The sequence below is a fragment of the Penicillium taxi genome (assembly GCF_028828555.1).
Source record: "Penicillium taxi strain IBT 34144 chromosome Unknown utg000006l_segment0_segment0, whole genome shotgun sequence".
NCBI lineage: Eukaryota > Fungi > Ascomycota > Eurotiomycetes > Eurotiales > Aspergillaceae > Penicillium > Penicillium taxi.
Window position 1 is genome coordinate 1,671,451 of NW_026643208.1, and position 20,144 is coordinate 1,691,594.

Here is a 20,144-nt window from a genome sequence, read left to right on the forward strand (position 1 = left end):
TTCAATGGAGAAGTCTACCTCGCAAGTGTCTCGGAAGGACACTGTCTTGAGTACACGGTACATCGAAGGCCTTATTGCAGAGGGAAATCATGTCTTCATCTTCGAGAAACGCGTTCTAAAGGTGGACGCGTGGATCAAGTTCCATCCCGGTGGAGACAAGGCTATCAAGCACATGGTGGGCAGGGATGCAACAGATGAAATCACTGCGTATGTTCCGAGCCAGGCTTCTTCTTTTCCACTGCTAATCATCGAGTTATTATGAATAGACTACACTCGAAAGAAGCTCGCGAGCGAATGTTGTCATATCAGATTGGACGAATTGAGGGATTGTGGTCCAACTTCAAGCCCCCCATGCATGGTGGCAAGTACCGTCCATACACTGATGAGTCCTGCTCAAGTGAAGAGGACTTGTCCAGCGTAGAAAATTCCAGCCAGGATGGCTCCACCCCACCATCCCCAGTCTTTGATGCATCCGCCCTCCGAAAGAGGAACACAACTGCTACTGTTACACCCGAACCTTCTCTTCCCGCTAACACCGCATGGAAGACAACTGGACCAACATTCCTGGACGCTCGAACTAAAGAAGAATTAGCCTTTGATACAGCCAAATACCCCCCAGTGGATATCGAACATCAGGAGATTGTGAAACAGAAGTACCGTGCACTCCAGCAGCGCATGTTGAACGATGGCCTTTTCAAATGTCGGTACTTCTGTTACTTCATTGAGGCTTCCCGTTATACGCTATTCGCATCCCTGTCATACCTGTTCCTCCGCTGGGGCTGGTACGCCTTCTCAGCATTTTTCCTCGGAATATTTTGGCATCAGCTTGTCTTTTGTGCCCATGATGCTGGTCACATGGCCATTACAGGCAACTTTCAATTTGACAGCATCATTGGTATCCTCATTGCCGACTGGATGGGAGGACTGAGCTTGGGATGGTGGAAACGGAGCCACAACGTGCACCACATAATAACCAATGCTCCCGAGCACGACCCAGATATTCAGCATATTCCCTTCTTCGCTGTTTCACACCGCTTCTTCAATAGTTTATGGAGCACTTACTATGACCGATTCATGACATTTGATAAGCCGTCGCAGTTTCTGCTCAAGGTCCAGAACTACTCTTACTACCCTATCATGTCTCTGGCGCGCTTCAATCTCTACCGCCTGAGTTATGAGTATCTCTTGAAGGGCCAGGCTCCCAAAAAAGGCCCAGCCTGGTTCCACGTTTGGCTCGAGATTGCTGGCCAGTGCTTTTTCTTCTACTGGTTTGTTTATGGCGTGGTGTGCAAAACACTTCCAGACTGGCAGACTCGGGTCACTTTTCTCTTGATTTCTCACATCATGACTTCCCCTCTGCACGTTCAGATTACCCTGTCGCATTTTGCCATGTCTACTACCGATATGGGTCCCCAAGAGTCTTTCCCCCAGAGGATGCTGCGCACTACCATGGATGTCGACTGCCCTACCTGGTTGGACTTCTTCCATGGCGGTCTGCAATTCCAAGCTATTCACCACATGTACCCTCGCATGCCGCGCCACAATCTGCGTCGTGCTCAGAAATACATTTTGGAATTTTGCCAGGATACCGGTATCCCATACGCTATCTACACCTTCTATGACGGAAACAAGGAGGTCATCAGCCACCTTGGAGAAGTTGCCAAGCAGCTTAAACTCATGGAGGAGTGCCGCAAGTCTATCACCACCGAGGGAGTCTTTAACCCTCTCGATTAATGTCAGACGCCCTCTTGTTGTCCAACGATCCAACTATTACCACGACTTTCATTCTTAGGCGATTATGAGTATATTTTACCTACCACTCAAATCTTACATAACTAGGTAGCTAGCATGAGCCAATGATCTTCTAAAAAAAAGACAAAAAAGAGAGAAAAAGAATGGTGCAAATATGCATATCCCAGTTAAAAATAATCTACATGATAGAATATATGAGGGAAACTAAATACTCATCATTTGAAGATGAATATGTCCTGTTTTCCTGAAGCTCTATTAACCAGGTAAACCGCCCCCTCGAGCAATCTTCTTTGCACGCTGCTGGCGCCGATTATGATTAGCCCGACTAGCTTTATGCTCTTCTTTCTTCTTATGCGCATTTTGTTGGCCTTGCTCCCCAGACTGTGGTGGGCGACCACCACGACCACCACCACCTCGCACTCCACGTCCTCGTCCACCTCTCGCTCCACCCCGGCCCCCACGAGCGGCAGAACTTGATGAATCGCCGTCTTCAGATTCATCCTCGTCTTCAGGTCGTGGCTTTCTGTAAGATGTGGCAGTGAGTGATGGCTGATTGAGCGCACCGCCCCCAGCACCACCAGCATCGACTGCAAGCTTATCCTCTAACCTTGTAGCACGCTTGGGATCACGGGATAGCATGACTGCCCAGCCTTCAATGGCTTCGTCGGTCATATGCGTTTCACGCTTGAGCTGGGCGCGCGGTTGGGAACGGCGTGTTACTGAATCTCGAGAGAAGATGGCCGGGTTGGACTTATAGGCACGGAATAAGACTATGTCAATGTTTTCAGTGGCTGGATTTTTGGCTTGACTATCCGCATCGTCTGCGCCGGCTGTATTGTCAACGGTGCCGCCCACGTCTGCGACATCATATGTGTCGTCACGTTCATCATCGTCAGAGTCGAATGCTGCTAAAGCCGAGAGAATCGCTGCCTTTTGAGCCGTGTGCTCGCTGCGATCTGCGAGGACTTCGTCCGCAGTAATATCCGTTCGGCCGAAGCGCAGTTTCCCCTTGGCTTTGTCGGAGCGACTGAGCTCTGCGATATCGACATCGTTGTCGAAGATGTTGTTCCGGGCAGAGACTGGCGCCAGAGTAGGTGAGTGCATTGCAGGTGGTGTTGACCGGGGCGCTAGATGTGTGTGCTTGGACTCTGCTGGGGGAGGAAGTTGTTCGGATCGATCAAGGCCTTGGAGCTCTGGTGGGAGCGAGTCATCTAGAAGCTGGGCGACTACGGTTTCTGGGTTTTCGTCGTATGCATCTAGAAGCCTCACGACGAAGGCAGAACCCAAATCTGGGAAAAGGTCTTGGACCTGCGAAACGAGCGACATTTTGTGTGCATGTAATTCTTCCGGAATCTGGAGCCCAGACGAAGGTTCTTTGCCCTTGTCGGTTTTCTTTCGCCTTTGGTAGCGGTGATGAAAGATCTTTGCTTCTGCTTGGTATACACGCAGGCTCGACAGAAGGTCCTGCCCCCGTTTCTGAGGGTGACAAGAAAGATACTTATCCAGCCGTTGTAAAAGATCTGAGCTGCAGACCAGATCCGAAAGCATCGTTGGCCCAGATTTAATATTGGGTGTTCCCACTCCAGCGGCAGCCTTGAGACTAAACAATTGGTCTAGCAACAAAGACAAATTGATTGAAGGCTCCTTTAATAGAGATACCAATCCAACGTAAACATTCGCGACTAGAATTTTGGGAAGCTCTGGCCTTGTGTTTTTTGATTGATATGCTTCCGTCAACATGTCCAAGAAGTCGGATCCTGCCATCAAGACCTGACCGCAGGGTGGCAATACCGAGGCTAGGATTGTCAAACGTCGAATGTCCAGTATAATCACAGAATTGCCTGCGGGAGAATAAGTAGGTAATTGCTGGATAACGAGAGACTTCGCCTTTTCCAAGCTGGATGATATCTTTTCATGATGCATTTCCCATGCCATGGACATTAATGATTTTAGTGCGTTGCTTGATGGGTAACAACAACATATATCTCCCAAGAGCTGCCAGTTGAAGAGGGCGTCTGGTGGAGATTTTAGACTGAGCATGTATCTCCTTATTGTGAGAAAACATAGCTTCCGAAGCTTTCGGGCCTTGGTTCCAGATTGTAGAACGGTATCCCCTGCAGCGGCATATTGATAAAACGATTCCAGGAATGAGGCTGGAAGATCTGCACCGGCTGCATCTTGGAATTTTTCATCAGAAGAATTTAGACGAATGCTAAGAAGTGTCATCCATGCATCAAGACACGCCTCCCAGTCATCAGATGGGATAGTTCTTCGGACCGCGGGGGACGGAACTGGAGCCAAAGGCGGGAAATCCGCCATTGCAACCCAAATATGGTGAGCTATTAGTGAGGAAAAGCTGTATCGTCTGATCAAGAGACTTTCAAAGAATTGAAATATTGAAAACGGGAGGAACAGCAAATAGAAATACCAAGCTTAACAACCTCATCAAAGTTGTAGATTGACTGCATCGGGACGCCGAACACATGGATGACTCAGCTGTTCCACATATGGCCTAGCGCCATCTAACCGAAAAATGCCAAGACTTCCACGATGAATTTGATAGTTTTTCTCGCTCCACACAATTTCCACTCGGCAATCATCACTTTACCGAACCAAGTTCAGGTCTTGATTGTTATCACTCCTCAAAAACAAAAAAATCATTCAAAATGTCTTTCCAGAAGCCAGAGAAGGATTTCGGCGAGGGCCCCGTACGTTGAACTACAAATTCTTCCATCTTCACTCCGCCGCACATACATTCGTCGTCGCATTGTGGTTGTCACAGTCGCATGTCGAATATTTACTCCGGATTGGCGAATAGGATTATCGCGAGTAGACTACTAATCCCCCTTATAGAAGGTCCACAAGATCCGTATCACCCTCACCTCCCGCAAGGTCGCCTCCCTCGAGAAGGTCTGCACTGAGCTGATCGACCGTGCCCGCTCCAAGTCCCTCCAGGTCAAGGGCCCCGTCCGTCTGCCCACCAAGACCTTGAACATCTCCACCCGTAAGACCCCTAACGGTGAGGGTTCCAAGACCTGGGACAAGTACGAGATGCGCATCCACAAGCGCCTGATTGAGTAAGTTCTGCTGTTTTGATGCCTGTAAGGGTGGCTTGATTATTTGGGACTGACTAGTCTTTCTTTACAGCTTGCTCGCTCCCACCGAGACTGTTAAGCAGATCATCATCAACATCGAGGCCGGTGTTGAGGTTGAGGTCACCATTGCTGCTTAAATGCACTACTTATATTTAAGTACATAGCAATGCCAAAATTTTGAGGACTCCTGGCTCCCTTTATCTTGAACGTAGTGATTTGTCAAAAGTTATCCAAGGTCTGATTAGCATAAACTGGCACTTGCCCTGTGTCAGTAGTATAATTTCGAAACGCATTTGGAATTCTATATTGCAAAATTCACCGCAATGAGAAGCTCTTTAAGACTTCTGGAGGCAGATAGCGTGGTCTACTTCGTTTCCAGAACTTAATGCAAGCTATTCCGAAAAAGAATAGCTCCAGCCCTGGCTTACTCTCAGCCTTACCAGTCTTACTACCAGTTGCACAGGAGAAGGCATACGTCGAAAGTTTGCCCACCTACATTGGGCAAATGAATTAATTCATCACTCTCTTCTACCTCACTATGGAAAGCACGGAATAATTTCACAGCCCTGCCAGCAGGGGCCCGCGTTCAATCTGCTCTTTTGATAATCAGATACGGTTCTCATATTCTGGTGAAGACGGAACGATCAAATCATCATTTGCAAGGATAGAAGAAGAAATCGGATTTTTTGAACGTTAATGGGCTCTTATGACGCCTTATTTCCCCTGGATAGCTGACGACTGGACCTTTTCGCCTCTGATAATAGTGTTACTTTCAAAATATCGAATGCGAAGACTGGAGAGCCTCCAGTCCTCAAGAGTCACTATCCCGAGCTTTTCAATTAAAGAATGTGAATTTTCAAGAAAGGATGAAGCGTTCTAATTCGAACTAATGAGGGTTTCAATGTAGTTCCATTCCCAATTAATGAAGGAGTCAGCGATCGCCATGACTGCGTATAGGAATAGGAAAGTCCAGCATTTAAGAGCAATGTATAGCTTAGCATTTGGTGGGAGGAAAAAATCGACAAATGGTTGGTAAAAGGCTTTAGAAGAGTAGGTTAAGGCCGATAGCAAATTCGATCCACAGACAGAGACGCTTATGCACTAGTGGGTATAATTTGGCTTCCTATGCGACACCTATCAGATATGGTTCCATTTTACCTTCAGTTAACTGGAGGATGAGCCCCCAAGGTCTCCAGAAACAAATACGACCAGAACTGCCGCATACGCAGCACATGCCCCGAAGATTTCAGCCCTCTTTGCATTCGAGGCAAAACGGAGGCTCAAGCCAAATAGAACAGTGAATCCAGCGATCATCCCTAAGCGGGCCTGAGGATTCTTGGTGTAATATAAGCTGACGATGGCGCCCACGAGATCAATGAGAGCAATGATAGTGCTAATCACGGCGACGGCCTGGGAAACATGACGGAGACGGTAATATCTAGTACCGTCATCAATACCTGGCCTTGAGTCTCCCTTTATTATGTTAGTTCGCACTGCTTCCTTTCAAGTGAGACAAGATAGACTACCTCAAGCGGCCAGTAGCTCCGTAAATACCATGACAACATGTCCTCCTCGGGGTCCGTCCTTAGTGCTAATAGATCAATGTTGTCGTCGAGCATTTTCCTGACCTTTCCATCGATGACAGAATTTCCACTACCCTGCTTTTCTTGTCGAAACCACCTTCGAAAGATCCTCAGAAGTCTCTCGTCTGGGCTCTCTAGTGCGGCTATGTTGGACTGAAGAATTAGAGCTTCATCTGCGATCAGTTAGTGGGTTATTAAACCGAGGTGAACGGAAATTGGGCGCAACATACGATATTCCTTTAGTTTAATAGCTATCTGAGCAGTGACCTCCATTCGCCTTTGCACTGGACCTGGTTTTTTGGCATGCTCGTTGAACGTCTCCCATCGCCTGACAGACATTTTTAGTATAACATCCTGGCCTGTAGCTGTTTCATTGTCCAAGTCATCCAGCTCCTTTTCAAGTTCATAAACCTGCGCCTGGAGATATAGGAGATTCCGAGCACTTAGTCGACTGAATTTGCGGAAGATGAACGTTGATTGGTCGGGATCATCTGCGATCCAGCTCGCAAGAGCAGGATAGCCATCGCGAGAAATCCCAAGCTCAACATCTTGTGTACCCATTAAACTGTGTAGATCAAGACTTGCCACGACATGATTAGCTATCTCCTTGGGACAGTTTTCCAGCTCAAATATTGCTGGGTTCCAGGATGAAACGCGGAAATCGCTATCCTTGACGGTCAACACTGTTCAGGATAATACAATGCCACCTTGGAAATACACAAATGAGTGTGAGTTGAGCGAATGGACAGGTCAGATGTTCATATGACTTTCCTGCAGGCTTTGTTGTCGTTGAAGAGAAATGGGGCTTGGCGCCAATTGTTGCCTTCCAGCAGGTCAGGTCAGCCTTGGAGGCTTGGCCACTGGAATCAGCCCAACGAGGCTTCCAGAGTGAAGTGACTTGGCTGTGCTAAGCAAAAACAAAATACAAGGGAAAGAATCTTGGGCTTTGATTCTATCCCAAGGTGGTCACCTTTTCGATTTCCCGTTGCCAGCTTCAAGAATGTCAAAACATCAACCAGCTAAGAGAAAAATCATCAAGAGAAAGGGTAGGGAAGTCAAGCGCCTAGGGCATGACCCAATATCTGAGTTGAGGGGAAATATGGCGTTTCGAGGTAAATCCACTTCCCTCAACATGACGGTGGAACACGAAAACCAACCTTGGAATACGACCAAAGAAGATGCTGACCATCGTACCGAACAAACTGAAGGGAGCGGCTCGCGATAATTCTCTCTGTATAGCAGCCGAGAATATATCCCGAACCACCGCCATGTCGACAATGACCAAAGGTCCCCTCCTGGAAATGCTACAGTACGGCTCCGAGATGTCACAGCATTATCAATCGTTCTAGGGTTGACTTTATACCTTACTTTTGGCTACGGTCGACCAGGACTTATCTTTATGACATTGTATTCCCTTAGACGATCATTACTTGTGATCGGGATTTTCTGCTGCTCATGGGCTGGATCCTACGTTTTCGTGAAACCAAATGAAAACGTTCGACTTGCCAAGGTGATTCGCTCAGGAAAACCTGTCAAAGTCCCGATTGATCAAATTTCCATTGGTGACAAGGTGATGCTTGAGCCTGGGGATTTTGTTGTTGCCAATGGTATCTTAGTCAATGGATACCAAATCAAATGCGAAGAATCCTCATGCATCATTGAGAAAACCCCTGTGAATGATATCTATGATGCAACCGAACGAGGCGATGTTGCGTGGAAGCCAGATCCATTCATTGTTAAAGGAAGCCAAGTTACCCAAGGTGTTGGGTTATTCGTTATTACCGAGGCGTCACAACGCGAGTTCGTCATTACTAAAACGTCACAATGCGAGTTCGTCATATCTATGAAGGTTGATGAAGCCCCAGACAAAGAATCTGCCCCCATACCGAGGGCTTCGGGTCTCTCAGAATTTAATATCGGTCAAGTCCGCTATGAGAAAACCAAAGATGATGGTGAAGGCGAGGTGGAAGAACCAGAAGACGAACTGGACAAACTGAAGGACGACCTGAGCAAACTAGAGGATGGGATCCATAAACAAGAAGACAAGTCAGAGAAACCGGAAGGCGCGACACAAAGGTTTAGGAGATTGTCTAAAAAATCGATTCTTGGTGAAACAACAGGGTCGGAACCACCCACGGCCGATTCAAACCCTCCGTTAGACTACTCAGAAACGAGGGGTCCCTCGATGAGAGCGGGTCAGGTTGGAGATCCAGGTTTTCAAAAACCCAACCGCATCACATACGAACAACTGATCACTGAAGTTCGAGAAATCTATTCAGGGCTGGTGGTGGCGGAGAAGAAGTGTATTGAGATTGAAAAGCAACAGATGGAATCAAAAGCTAAACTATTAGACCATACCGAGGCCGGTGAGGAAGAGGAGAGAGAGGAGGGAGAGGAAAGAGAGGAGGGAGAAGAAAGAGAGGAAGAAGAGGAAGAAGAGGAAGAAGAGAAAGAAGAGGAAGAAGAGAAAGAAGAGGAAGAAGAAATTGATGCAATACGGGACACAAAAGAAGCAGACGAGAAAAAACACAACAACCAATCTTCCGCCGAAATCGTAGCCTCGGGAACCCCAAGCATTTTGAATGACAATGACTTTCGGCTTGGCCTTGGTAGCAAGTACGACCAGAACCACGAGGGTGATTTGAACGATGTGCACGAAGAAGAACATGAAGAGTACAAGGAAAACCATGAGTATAACAAAAACAGTAGTTATGATGCCTCGTTTCCCCTTGAAGAGAACTTGATGGATTGGCGTCGATTCAAACTCCCGCCTTCGCCTCAACCTAGCCCACGAGACCGCGAGTTTTACGTTCCTGGAATGATAGAAGGAATTCCGGTATTCGCTACCCCCGACTTCGGTTCAGGGTTTAATATAGTGTCGCAGGAAATGGCTGAGATGCATGGTTTGACCATCGATACTGGAGATACAGAGTCATATGGGTTGCCCAATGGTGTTATTGGAGCCTTTGTCGGTACGGTCCAGGTTTTTTGGTCTTTCCTTAACGAGATGGAGACATACCACTGCGTCTTTCATGTTTTAAAGACCTGTGTCTGTGACATGATTCTTGGCAGAGATTTCCTCAGCGACACCAAAACATTCACGCAATTTGCTTCTCAGCGAATCCAAGTGAGGTATGGAGGGCACAGTCTATCCTCCATTCAGAGAGTGCTTTTTGTGGATCAGACGAATCCATCTTCGAGGCAAAGACTTTTGGGTGAAATTGACGGGCATCCCATTGGAGGCTTTACTGATACTTCTTCCGACCTCACAATTATCAGACGTTCCACAGCAGTGCAGCTAGCACAAAGGATGGACTGGGATATTGACTGGAACCGCATAACGCAAGTCCAATTTGTGGATGGATCAACTGCTTATACGAGTGGCTTGATACGTGACATCACCTGGGGCTTCGGTGCCGATCCTCGCCAGGATGATACCATTCGTCTTGATCTCCATGTCATGGATCGAATACCTTGTGCCTTAATATTGGACAAATGGCTCCTGTGGGACCATAGGGCTTTCACGAGATACGCCTGTTGTTTCATTGACATTGGCGTTGGTGACAAAATCGGAACCAAGAAACCCATTTTATGGGTCCGTGAGAAAAAAAATCACAAATATGAGCAAGAAAAACCAAGCCCAGCCGACGCGGAGGCAAGGCACAGAACTAGGGTAATGGATGAGATAGAAGAACTGCCATTCGATAAACGCGCCGCTGCGATGGCAGAGGAAATCCGCCGAATTCAGGAATGGGAAGTGCGCTATGGGCCACTAAGTTCCAGAGTCGGCTCTCACGGCTTGCAGGTCGCAAGCACAGCTTCTAGCCTATCTGTGCCTTCTTCAAAGTCGTATCAGATATCATCTACCTCCTCAATTAGCCCTACAATATCAACGACCAAATCAACTGTGGCGACAACTCCTCCACTTAGGTTACCTGGCGGGTCCAGTGGTTCTTCATCGCCACAATCCTTCAGTATGCAGGGTTCCGGCAGCAAAAGGGAAAAGGTCTCTTCGATATTCCGTAGAGAACCTTAGTCGTCCTAGGTTTGAACAATGGCCATACGATAGTGTTGGGTCAGTGATCTTGTCCCCGGACAGCCAGATGGTGGCCTCGGTCTCTAATGATGAGTCTATCAGAATTTGGGATGTCAACATAGGTGAAGAGCTCAAAATTATTCAAGGCAATATCAATATATTGACCCCTATATAGCCTTCTGCCCGTATAGTCAGAGTTCTAATTTGTCCAAACAATATATCAGTATCATACCTGCGAATAAAGAAATTCTTCTCAACTTACTATTTCGGTATTCGGTCGTACAAATGGAATGAACGTGACTTGTGGGTATCTCTTCGAAGCGCCTGTTAAGACTTATTATACCTCCTACTTATCCCTGACATGCTCCGTTCGGAAGTATGAGGAGCGACCCTGTTCTTTCCTTGGGCATTTTCCTTCCACATCTCATGCCCATATCGTCAGTATTCCCTCTTCATCTGAGAATGGAAAGGATCTTCAAACGCTCTTATGGCCACCAGAACTATTCATCTCATCTCTTTTCGCTATGTGTCATCTTAAAGAGCGTACTTTGCCATCTTTGTTCCACTGGCAGCAGAATCCTAATGAGGTTCGATTCACGCTATCGGTGCGCCCATAGCGGACTACATGCTCGAGTTAAAACAAAACTACTCTCCTGCTCTGACCCAATAGCGCCACGAGATCTTTCCCATTGATCAGGTTCATTCTTCTAAAGTCGTTGACGCCACGAATACAGCGATGATAAAAGACTCCACTTCCAGAGGCAATATTGAGATCGCTGCCTCTAGAAAATGTCATCTCTCGCATCGGCTCAGTGGCAATGTTTCTGAAATTACAGATAACCTCTAGACGTAGAGTGAGGTTTACGAGAACACGCAGTTAGATAAGTATCATCAGATATCCCATAATGATTTTTCATCAACCCTCTAGGCTATCACTTTTAATAAATTGTCTAGTCGTGATTAAACAGTAAGTTCTTCCGTGCGCACATTGACTGGTTTACTCTGCCCATCTGCTTGCACAGTATCATCTTCATCACTGATAACCTCATGAGCCTCTAGCCTCCCAATAACACCGCGTGCTCTATCTCTCTTCTCGAGATACGCAATCAAGCCAATGAACGGAAGTGTCAACGACCCCGTCACAAGACTTGCAATATAACCTTTATGAAAGTTCGGTGCAGCGGTTGCAGGGTAGAAGATCAGTGGCCACCAGGTAACAAAGCAAAAGTCGAACGAGTTCATGAATCCTGTTGTGATAGCCCGAAGCTGGAAATCATGGCCTGTCACGTCCGCCATCCACGAGTACCACACTGCTTGAGGTGCGAAAGTGGTGCCGAGAAGATAGAATGCTACGAAGTATCCAGCGTCCGTTGATGGGCTTGAGACGAGAATTGCGGAGCCAATTACAAAGGTTAGTCCTATTGCGATCGACACCTCCCAGCGAGATTGTAGCTTGTCGGAAATCATAGCATAGGCCACTGTGCCTAGAATGGCTGCCGCAGATATGCCGGTCGGGTAGTTGTTCTGCTGGATTACTGTGTACCCTCGAGATGCCATCCAGTATGCCATGACATTGTTCTGTAGGGATTGCACACAAAGGGAGTAAACTATAATCATTAGAAGGGTGTTATATTCACCATAGATATGAAATGAAGGCTTACGCATAAAGATGAAAGGCAAGAGCCAGAACTGCCAGCTCAAAAGGACGCGTTTGAATACAGTTAAATCCCACGAATGCTTCCGAAGAACGCCCAAGCGTGCTATTGCGTGGTCCTTCTCTTCGTCATTTAGGTACCAGGCCGCGCGATGTGATGGTAGATCGGGAATAAATACCCAGCCTGTTGAAATATCAGTCAGCATCTACCCAGAATCCTGGATTGAATGGGAGGTAGCAGGCTTACCGAATAGAGCAACTGGTATAGTCATCACTGACACGATGATGAAGATCCATTTCCATGCAGGAAGGCCACCCTTCCCTGCTAATGTTTCCAGTAGACCGGCTTGAATCCAGCTTCCAGACATTGTGCCTAGTTGACCAAACACGCAAAACACGGCAGCTCTTATGCCAAGTTCAGATTTCTTATACCAAGATCCTAGGATGAAGTGCGCGCCCACACTATTCGCTCAGTCAGCACACGCATGGTACCATTCCAAAATGAGCGATTGGACTTACTATGCAATAGCGGAGAAGCCTCCTTCAATCGCGTTCAAGATAATTACCTGGTACGCATGGGTCATCTTGTATGTGATCAGAGTCAAGACACTCCAAGACACATTTGCTGTCACGAATATGTACTTGGGCCGCGCGATGGTCAAGAGACTTGTTCCCGGCATCTGACAAACGGCATAAACAACCAAATAAGCTGTGCTCATATAATTGTACTCTTTCCCCTTGAATCCCAATGCCTCTTTCATACCGCTAATATAAGCGGAGGAATAGCTGGCTCGGGTAACGCCGAACAGGAACCAAATCAAGGAAAAATACGGTAGCAGGGTCACATCGAGTTTGGAAACAAGAGCGCGATCCTTGGGATCTGTTCCCCAGACTCGGATTTTGAATTTTTCCCAAGCTGAAGCCATTTTTTAGGTGATAAAAAACTGTGCAGTTGAAAGGGGTGTTCGGGTTTCTTTATCGGTCTCAAAGCTGCACGTGGACTCTCCGGAATGTGTATGAATTGATTATTACACCAGATTATGGCTGCCATACGCAATACCACGCTAGACACACGATCTGCACGTTCGGGGCTTTCGGTGTTTTCTCTCCAGTTGAGGTGCGCGAGGGACGATCCGACCGCACAAACTTCTCGAAGTGTTGGTCCTTAATGGTGAAAGATGATGCATGGCAAAAGTCGTTGATAAGAGAGACCTAATGACTAATGATGGTGCGAGATGGCGAGAGAGGATCACCACAAGCGGGGTCCATAACAGTTCACTGGTGTTTTGGCTAGATCATATCTCTTCAGACTCTTCGTATATAAGAAGATAAGAAAAGAGATGATTCAGTGAAGGAGAGTCTTGTCCAAGTACACACTACTTGCCCCACTACGACAAAGTGCGGGGAATTGGGGAAACATTTTTAGTACCGAGGTACTATTTAGTTACTTTGTAAATAGTTAAACTGCATAAGTACAGTTCTTCTCCCTTCAATAGTAGTGCTAGTCGCCTTGCCCATTAAGTAAAGCTGAGTACGCCCCTGGGGTTAAAATAAAAGAAGTGTCCTGGCCCATTGGTATATAAATGAAAGAGGAAGTATGGATTCGGATTGAATGATGTTGCAACACATGTTAGGCAAAGAATAATCCTTGCAGAGAAGCCATAAGAATGGAACTAATATCTGTTAGTACCTACCAGGCAGCCGAATTTTTCCCCTTATGGCTCAACTTTGTCGTGGAGGTAGATGTAGTGATGGCCGTTGACAAGGCAATGAGGAAAACTCCAGTCGGAAGAGCTGTTGCCTCTAACGATGTAGATATGTCAAATAAAACATACCCAGTTGGGATAGCAGTGTCTACCAAAGCACCTGGGACTTCATTCACAATTTCTACAATGTCAGGGGAGCCAGTCAGGTTGGCCTGCACCATGGATATCTGTAGATTTTCGAGATCGTAGACAACATATGCATACCTCAGGAAGTCGTCACTGAGAATAATATCAGGCCCATTGGTGGTTGCAAGATAGCAGTAATCAACACCATCTCTATATAGCGTCTCTGTGAAAGGAAGAAAACCCTCCGAAACAGGAACAGAGATTGTCAAGTCTCCAAAGGTGAAGTATACGGTATTTTTGGATCCGCTGTCACAGCGTACCACAATATCCTATACATCATTGTAATATGTCTCAAGGCTTGTTTCGATGTATTCGATCATCTCAAGCGATAGAGAGCTTGTCGTTGAGCCAGGACCAAGCAAAACTGCATGTGTTAATTGTGAGTCTGAATTCTTTCCGTTGCTTGTTGTGCTGAAGCCACTCAGTATCATGAGAGTTCGGTCTTGCGTGTCCCACTCATTATCCAGTAGAATATCAAAAGTTTTGAGCGATCCAGTGTATTTTGCACTGTCCTCCGAATAAGATATGAACGCTGTTGGGATCTTTGAGGTACAAGCTATATGCTAGTGTATTAATCGCACCAGTCTCGAGCATCATAATCCTAACTATTATTGCAACACTGCCTTTTCTCATCCACATACCTTTTTGCAATACCCGGAATAACGGAGTATGCGGGAAACACGTTACTGCCAGATTCCCTCTTTATTATAGACCGACCTTCTCAAAATTTGCAAATATTACCCTTCAAGCTTTCATCATGGATACCCAGGTATGATTCTCTAGCATGTTCAACTTCCATGATTCCCAATCCTTATCCCTTGGACTCTAAAGGCTGTCCAGATACCATGGATTAAAAGTAGAGCTTCATCCAAAGAAAAGTCTACATTGAGTATAAGAAAGAATCTTCGCAATTTCTCATCTTTACTCATGGTGTAAGCCAAGTCATCTGCTTCTTTTCCTTTTTGTCGACCACTAGACCAAAGTGGGGCACAGGACCAATGAGAATGGTTACGATGCTGTTGGTCCGACATGAAGTGAATCTAGCGAGTTTTATCTATTTAGTTATAGCGAGGACAAGATTGAATAACACACCTCTTACAACTTCGCATCGACGCACCTAGATCTATTCCATCGAGAATACTAGTTGCATATGCACTGCAAGAACGTCACCGTTCCGACAATTTTAAATAGCAAGTTAGAGTATGATCATGACTGCTTAAGGATACCACACCATTATAGATAGCATTTATGTCTGCTGTCATCAGAGATGGCGATAATCCTAGATTAGATCATCATCACCTTCTGTCGAGGTGCTGGCTAAAGCAGTCTGTTTTACTAGGAGTTGTCGAAAAGACAGTGGGTTCTAACTATCAGAAGACGAAGACATAGGTTGAAGAGCAAATTTCAGATAGGGTTTCGGTATTTACATGAGGCCCGAGGCCACATGTACGGTGCAAGAGGACACTGTTACAATTATGGGAATTAGGATCCAATTCCCTCGCCGTCGCTAATGATAGCAATAATAATACATTGAGAAGCAAATTCCTGTCTAGACATAAGACCTGCCACCAATCACATCTATCCAATCATATTCATCATCCTCTTCTCCCTCATCACGAGGGACGTCTCCGCTCTGCGTAGTCAGAGGTAATAACTCACGGGCCTTGTGGCGAGGAGATCGGGCATCGAGAGAGGGCTCAGCTTCTTGCTCGAGCTCTACAGGGTATAGATCCTCGTCGTCATCGTCGCTGTTATTGCCATCGTCACTGTCATCGTTATCGTCGCTTTCGTCCCCAGCACCAGCGCAAAGAGCAGCCATTCTATGCAATTTCCATTGTAATTCAAGAATTGCTATTGAGGGTAAGGGATAGGCGTCAGCATCGGCTGTAGTCATGGTGATCACGTCTCTAGACATGAGCGGCCGCCCGAGGTTGCCACTATATATGCACAATCCTGGACCGGGCGAGTCACCGTTAATGGCGAGTGAAGGGCGGGAGGAAAGGGTCGTTTTCGCCTGCGGGTTTTTTTGGATTTTGATCCAATAAAATTGGAGCCGAATAATGGTACCATCTTGACTTAAGTCTAGTGGCTTCAGCGCGAATAAAGTAGCCCCCCAGTACCGGTGTACATCAGAAGAGAGTGCAAGCAGATTACAGCACTGCTCCGTGCCACTTGGCTCAAGGATATCCCCCTCCCATCTCCGAATTGTCTCTGGATTCCAAAAGGTTTTCAGCAAAGCCCAAAATCCTCTGTGCCGAGAGGTGCGCTTCTCATTTAGGCTATACGGGTATATATGGGCGATGTCTGGCCTGATATCATTACCTGTTATGGCACAAATTTCCTGGTCGCGCTTCATACAACATGCACTAGCTGCTTCACTGCAGCGCTGTTGACACGGGAGATTCTGGTCCTCCGGTAAATTTTTTTTCGGCTGAGCCCTATGGTAGAAGATAAGTCAGAGTGTATACATATTTAGTTATTGATGCAGATAGTACTCACAGCTGAGCACGCCATTCCGCACTGAACGATCAGTGGCAGATTCATATAATTGTCTTGCATTTGGGATGGTCATGAGAAGTTCCTCAGTAGCATGGATTCTCTCAAGGGCCTGGATATCTGAAAGCCAGCAGCCTGCCCAAAAGGAAGTGCTGACCTCTGGGTTCTCAAGCTTTGCCGCGATCATATTGATTAACTCCACGCGACGAGCATCTTCAAACTCTTCTTCTGACCCGGCTCCAAGACCTGAATCATCAGGAGGATTGATATTGGGTTCCATAGTATAAGAAATGGGATAGTTGTCGAATAGGATGAAAAGAGTACGTACTGAGAAGGAGCAGTGGGTTTATTAGAATAATGTGTCCCACTGTAGGGAGCATGATGACGAATCGGAACAGTTTAGTTGACTATAGTTTAAATAAAAGTTTAAATACTCAGTCGATGTAGTCCGCTTACGCCTCTTTATGGTCCTGATAATAATGGGTGGAAGATTTCCTGTAATCTACCATCTATTTGCTTCCGATAATTTTACAGGCTCCTAAGCTAATTTAGACTACAAAACATCAAATTCAACTTGGATCATAGATGGAAAATCATAGTTAGATGATAGTTGATCTAGAGTTTCTGAAAATCTCACATGGTAGCCGTAACTGCACTGTGCGAGTTTCAGGGCTTTAAGGGTCCTGTCAATCAATGAAAGTCCCTGAAACTGAAACTGAAACTGGTTTAGGGAGTATTCTATCCTAGCAATGAGTTATGTTTTTTTCAGTCATTGATCAGTCTTTGAAGGTCTTCTTACTGTGAAGAACGTTCTTGACATGAAGCAGGGAAGAGATTCATGGATTATAAGAGTATTGTCGTTGTCCTCTTGACGGCACAACTTCACCACTTTGGCTCTGTGAGAAATTAATGTGAATTTCGTTGTGGAAGGAACAGCTACTAGTCCATGCTTTAAGACAAACGATTCAAAGCAACCCTAATCTATTCAGGTCAAATATGCCAGCAAGCACAACATTCCGTTCATCTGCGTCAAAGGTGCCCAAGGAATCAGCTCGCGATGCAATATCAAAATTGACATCAAGATTTGGCTCAACCAGTTTGATTCTGTTTGAATCGCAGACATGAGCAGTCTCAAAGCGTATCACAGAATTCCCTCTGGAGGCCCTCTCCAGCCAGAACGTACTAACCAATCTTCGAAAGTACTAGATCGTAGGTGGAGATCCTCCCAGGAAGAGTCTTCGGCTGGATCAAGAGCCCCGTAACAAATCTTGTCCTCTGGCGCTATCGAGATCCATTCCATCATTTGGCGAATATCCTCTTTGAATCCGTTTCCTACTGCTTTAGAGGCCAAATCAGCCCATTCATCGATCGAAATCGGGGAATAAATCGCTCGCTGGCCAGTGACCCGTGTGAAGGTGGAGGCAAATTCGTCTATCCGTAATTTCGGACTGCATACAACATAATTTTTGTCCTTTGTTTTCTCAATGCCCAAAGCAAATACCTCTAAGAAACTCTATTAGTTTTGTACTTCTCATGAACCACAAGTTACTTCTCTTCAGTCTCTCATTTGCAAGGCGTGGGATATGCACCCGGGCTTCCTTGGCGGAAACGACTGCAAGAGAATTGAGACCGCAACTTACCTGCGGCAAAAATACCCACATCATAAACAGGATCAACCCATTCAACTAATTTTGTCGGCGGAATTGGGGGACAAAAACGAACAACCCCATTTGCTATAACAGTGAGTAATGTTTCCTTTAAGAAATTCCCTTTTCAGAACTGACCTTCTCTTCGACAATACTGTGGACGATCTAGATTGGTGAAGAAGAGACCTTGAAGAATGATTACAAGTTCACACAGACGCTTGGTAACAGAAAAGAGGCTCACCAGGAAGAAGGCAAGTGACCGCAGAAAGGTCTTGCTTCGCCAACTGCTCAATGATAAACTTATGATCCATGTGGAAAAGCTTATCAAAGCGACCTGAAGTCGCTTTTCTCATATCTGGTAAGCTACTAAAAACAAAGTGCTGAATTCGGCAGCTCTTTGCGGCAGAAATAATGTTCTTCCCACTTTCAAGCTCCTGCTTCAGGTCATCCTCGTTTTCAACCGTCCTTGAATTTGTCTCACTCGTCACCGCAAACACACCATAAGCCCCAGAGAAGGCTATCTGAAGACTCTCTACATTAAAGATGTCTCCGGTGGTGAGGCTCAGACGGTGGTCGGGTGTTTGAAAATCATTCAATAGACGTTGAGCTGAGACGGAGTTGACATCCCTGGTGACAGCGCGGACGTTCCACAGTTCCCGCGTGATATTACTTAAAAGGGAACTTACTACACCTCTGCCTTGATGGCCTGTAGACCCAAGCACGACTATAATCCGGTTCTGCGCGTTAGATGCCATTCAATTCGATAGAAAATTAGGAAAAATATTGACGAGAAAAGGCTGCTCCAGGGTAGGCAACTTCCAAGGTTATATAATTTTGTCTTTCGCCACTTCACACCTCTTGGCCAGTCTCATTACAAATCCAGGGCTGGTAAATTTGACTAGATGAACCATCTTTCCGTGTCGGAGACTTATGATACCAGATCACGTAATCGGGGAACTGATACCCCGACTTCCCTTCAGAGCTTATGGATAGAAGGGTTCCGTAGAATAATTAGTGTTATTGTCCTTCTTGCTACTCCTATTTCAATTGTTACTCTTTCTACGATAAATTGTATGTGACGACATGGGATACAACAAGAGGGACCAGATTGGGAACCGCCAGAAGGCTGAGAAGGGGAATGGACTCTACACAAGTTGGCTTAGCTAGCGGTCAGCGATCAGCGGAGTCGGTGAGCCGATCCGAGAATCGGCCTCGAGATGATAGCGAGTACCGATCTCTAGAGGCACCAATGATCACTGGGGAAACAGGGATTCCCTGGGTGAGCTAGTTAGAGATCTGCCACTTCCTGATGTACTTAATTCCCTGAGGTCTTCGGACTCTTGTTCCCAATTTATCCTAGTGGAATTGAACCATATGGGATACCACACACACCTGCCCTTTGGTAGCTTTCTCATATTAGTTCTTCTCTTGTTTACGGTAGCCCAACCGTATTGGATTATAACCCTTACACCTACGTTGTGGACTTCCATGAATCCAAAGAACGATAATACGAAGCCTTGCGAGTGGAGCAGTCTCAGATATCTCTGCTACATCAAGCTTATCAAGACACTCATAATAGGTAGTAGCATCCTTCGTAGTGCCTGATTTAATACTTGAGAGAAGATCCTTAATAATGAGATTAAGGATATGAGCTATAAATCGAATATAGCTATCTAAACCATTAAATAAAGGACATGCATTCTTTGATTTGATAATATCAGATAGCTCTATTACCATTCGCTCGTTATTACTAGTATTATCACCCATAATTAAGAGTAGCTTAAAGTGAAGATCTAGCTCAGTAAGTAAAGAGTCAATAGCTTTCGCTAGATTCTCTCCACTATGGGAACCAAAAATCTCTTGAAATTCAAGGACTCTCCTGATATTGAAAGTCCTCTGTAATCCAATGACTAATGATGGCAAGAATTAGGATTTGGTTCTTACAAGTCCATAGTTCAAGAGAAAGGGCAATTTTCCGACATGAAATAGC

General features: G+C 46.0%; 8 protein-coding genes across 8 annotated transcripts; 3 read left to right on the forward strand and 5 right to left on the reverse strand.

Annotated features, from left to right (window-relative positions):
* Positions 1-4: 4 nt before the first annotated feature.
* On the forward strand, positions 5-1,734 carry N7495_009729 (fatty acid desaturase; the record flags this gene model as incomplete). The annotated part of the gene is made up of 2 exons (XM_057212380.1): positions 5-207; positions 267-1,734. The coding sequence occupies 2 exons, from the start codon at positions 5-7 to the stop codon at positions 1,732-1,734; spliced, it is 1,671 nt and encodes a 556-aa protein (XP_057059243.1).
* Positions 1,735-2,007: 273 nt separating this feature from the next.
* N7495_009730 (ASCC2 family CUE domain-containing protein) lies at positions 2,008-4,071 on the reverse strand (the record flags this gene model as incomplete). Its single annotated transcript, XM_057212381.1, has 1 exon — positions 2,008-4,071. The coding sequence occupies one exon, from the start codon at positions 4,069-4,071 to the stop codon at positions 2,008-2,010; it is 2,064 nt and encodes a 687-aa protein (XP_057059244.1).
* A 347-nt stretch (positions 4,072-4,418) lies between these two features.
* S10a (40S ribosomal protein uS10) lies at positions 4,419-4,984 on the forward strand (the record flags this gene model as incomplete). Its single annotated transcript, XM_057212382.1, has 3 exons — positions 4,419-4,460; positions 4,606-4,829; positions 4,900-4,984. 3 exons carry the CDS (start codon positions 4,419-4,421, stop codon positions 4,982-4,984), a joined length of 351 nt encoding a protein of 116 aa, XP_057059245.1.
* A 1,027-nt stretch (positions 4,985-6,011) lies between these two features.
* Positions 6,012-6,991, reverse strand: N7495_009732 (uncharacterized protein; the record flags this gene model as incomplete). The annotated part of the gene is made up of 3 exons (XM_057212383.1): positions 6,012-6,320; positions 6,374-6,603; positions 6,661-6,991. 3 exons carry the CDS (start codon positions 6,989-6,991, stop codon positions 6,012-6,014), a joined length of 870 nt encoding a protein of 289 aa, XP_057059246.1.
* A 139-nt stretch (positions 6,992-7,130) lies between these two features.
* N7495_009733 (retropepsin-like aspartic protease) lies at positions 7,131-10,456 on the forward strand (the record flags this gene model as incomplete). The annotated part of the gene is made up of 4 exons (XM_057212384.1): positions 7,131-7,158; positions 7,208-7,268; positions 7,670-10,187; positions 10,361-10,456. 4 exons carry the CDS (start codon positions 7,131-7,133, stop codon positions 10,454-10,456), a joined length of 2,703 nt encoding a protein of 900 aa, XP_057059247.1.
* A 970-nt stretch (positions 10,457-11,426) lies between these two features.
* On the reverse strand, positions 11,427-13,046 carry N7495_009734 (pantothenate transporter; the record flags this gene model as incomplete). The annotated part of the gene is made up of 4 exons (XM_057212385.1): positions 11,427-12,073; positions 12,128-12,304; positions 12,368-12,582; positions 12,640-13,046. 4 exons carry the CDS (start codon positions 13,044-13,046, stop codon positions 11,427-11,429), a joined length of 1,446 nt encoding a protein of 481 aa, XP_057059248.1.
* Positions 13,047-15,561: 2,515 nt separating this feature from the next.
* N7495_009735 (HNH endonuclease signature motif containing protein) lies at positions 15,562-16,788 on the reverse strand (the record flags this gene model as incomplete). Its single annotated transcript, XM_057212386.1, has 2 exons — positions 15,562-16,450; positions 16,508-16,788. The coding sequence occupies 2 exons, from the start codon at positions 16,786-16,788 to the stop codon at positions 15,562-15,564; spliced, it is 1,170 nt and encodes a 389-aa protein (XP_057059249.1).
* An 861-nt stretch (positions 16,789-17,649) lies between these two features.
* Positions 17,650-18,909, reverse strand: N7495_009736 (NmrA-like; the record flags this gene model as incomplete). Its single annotated transcript, XM_057212387.1, has 4 exons — positions 17,650-18,011; positions 18,149-18,241; positions 18,293-18,340; positions 18,396-18,909. 4 exons carry the CDS (start codon positions 18,907-18,909, stop codon positions 17,650-17,652), a joined length of 1,017 nt encoding a protein of 338 aa, XP_057059250.1.
* Positions 18,910-20,144: the final 1,235 nt, after the last annotated feature.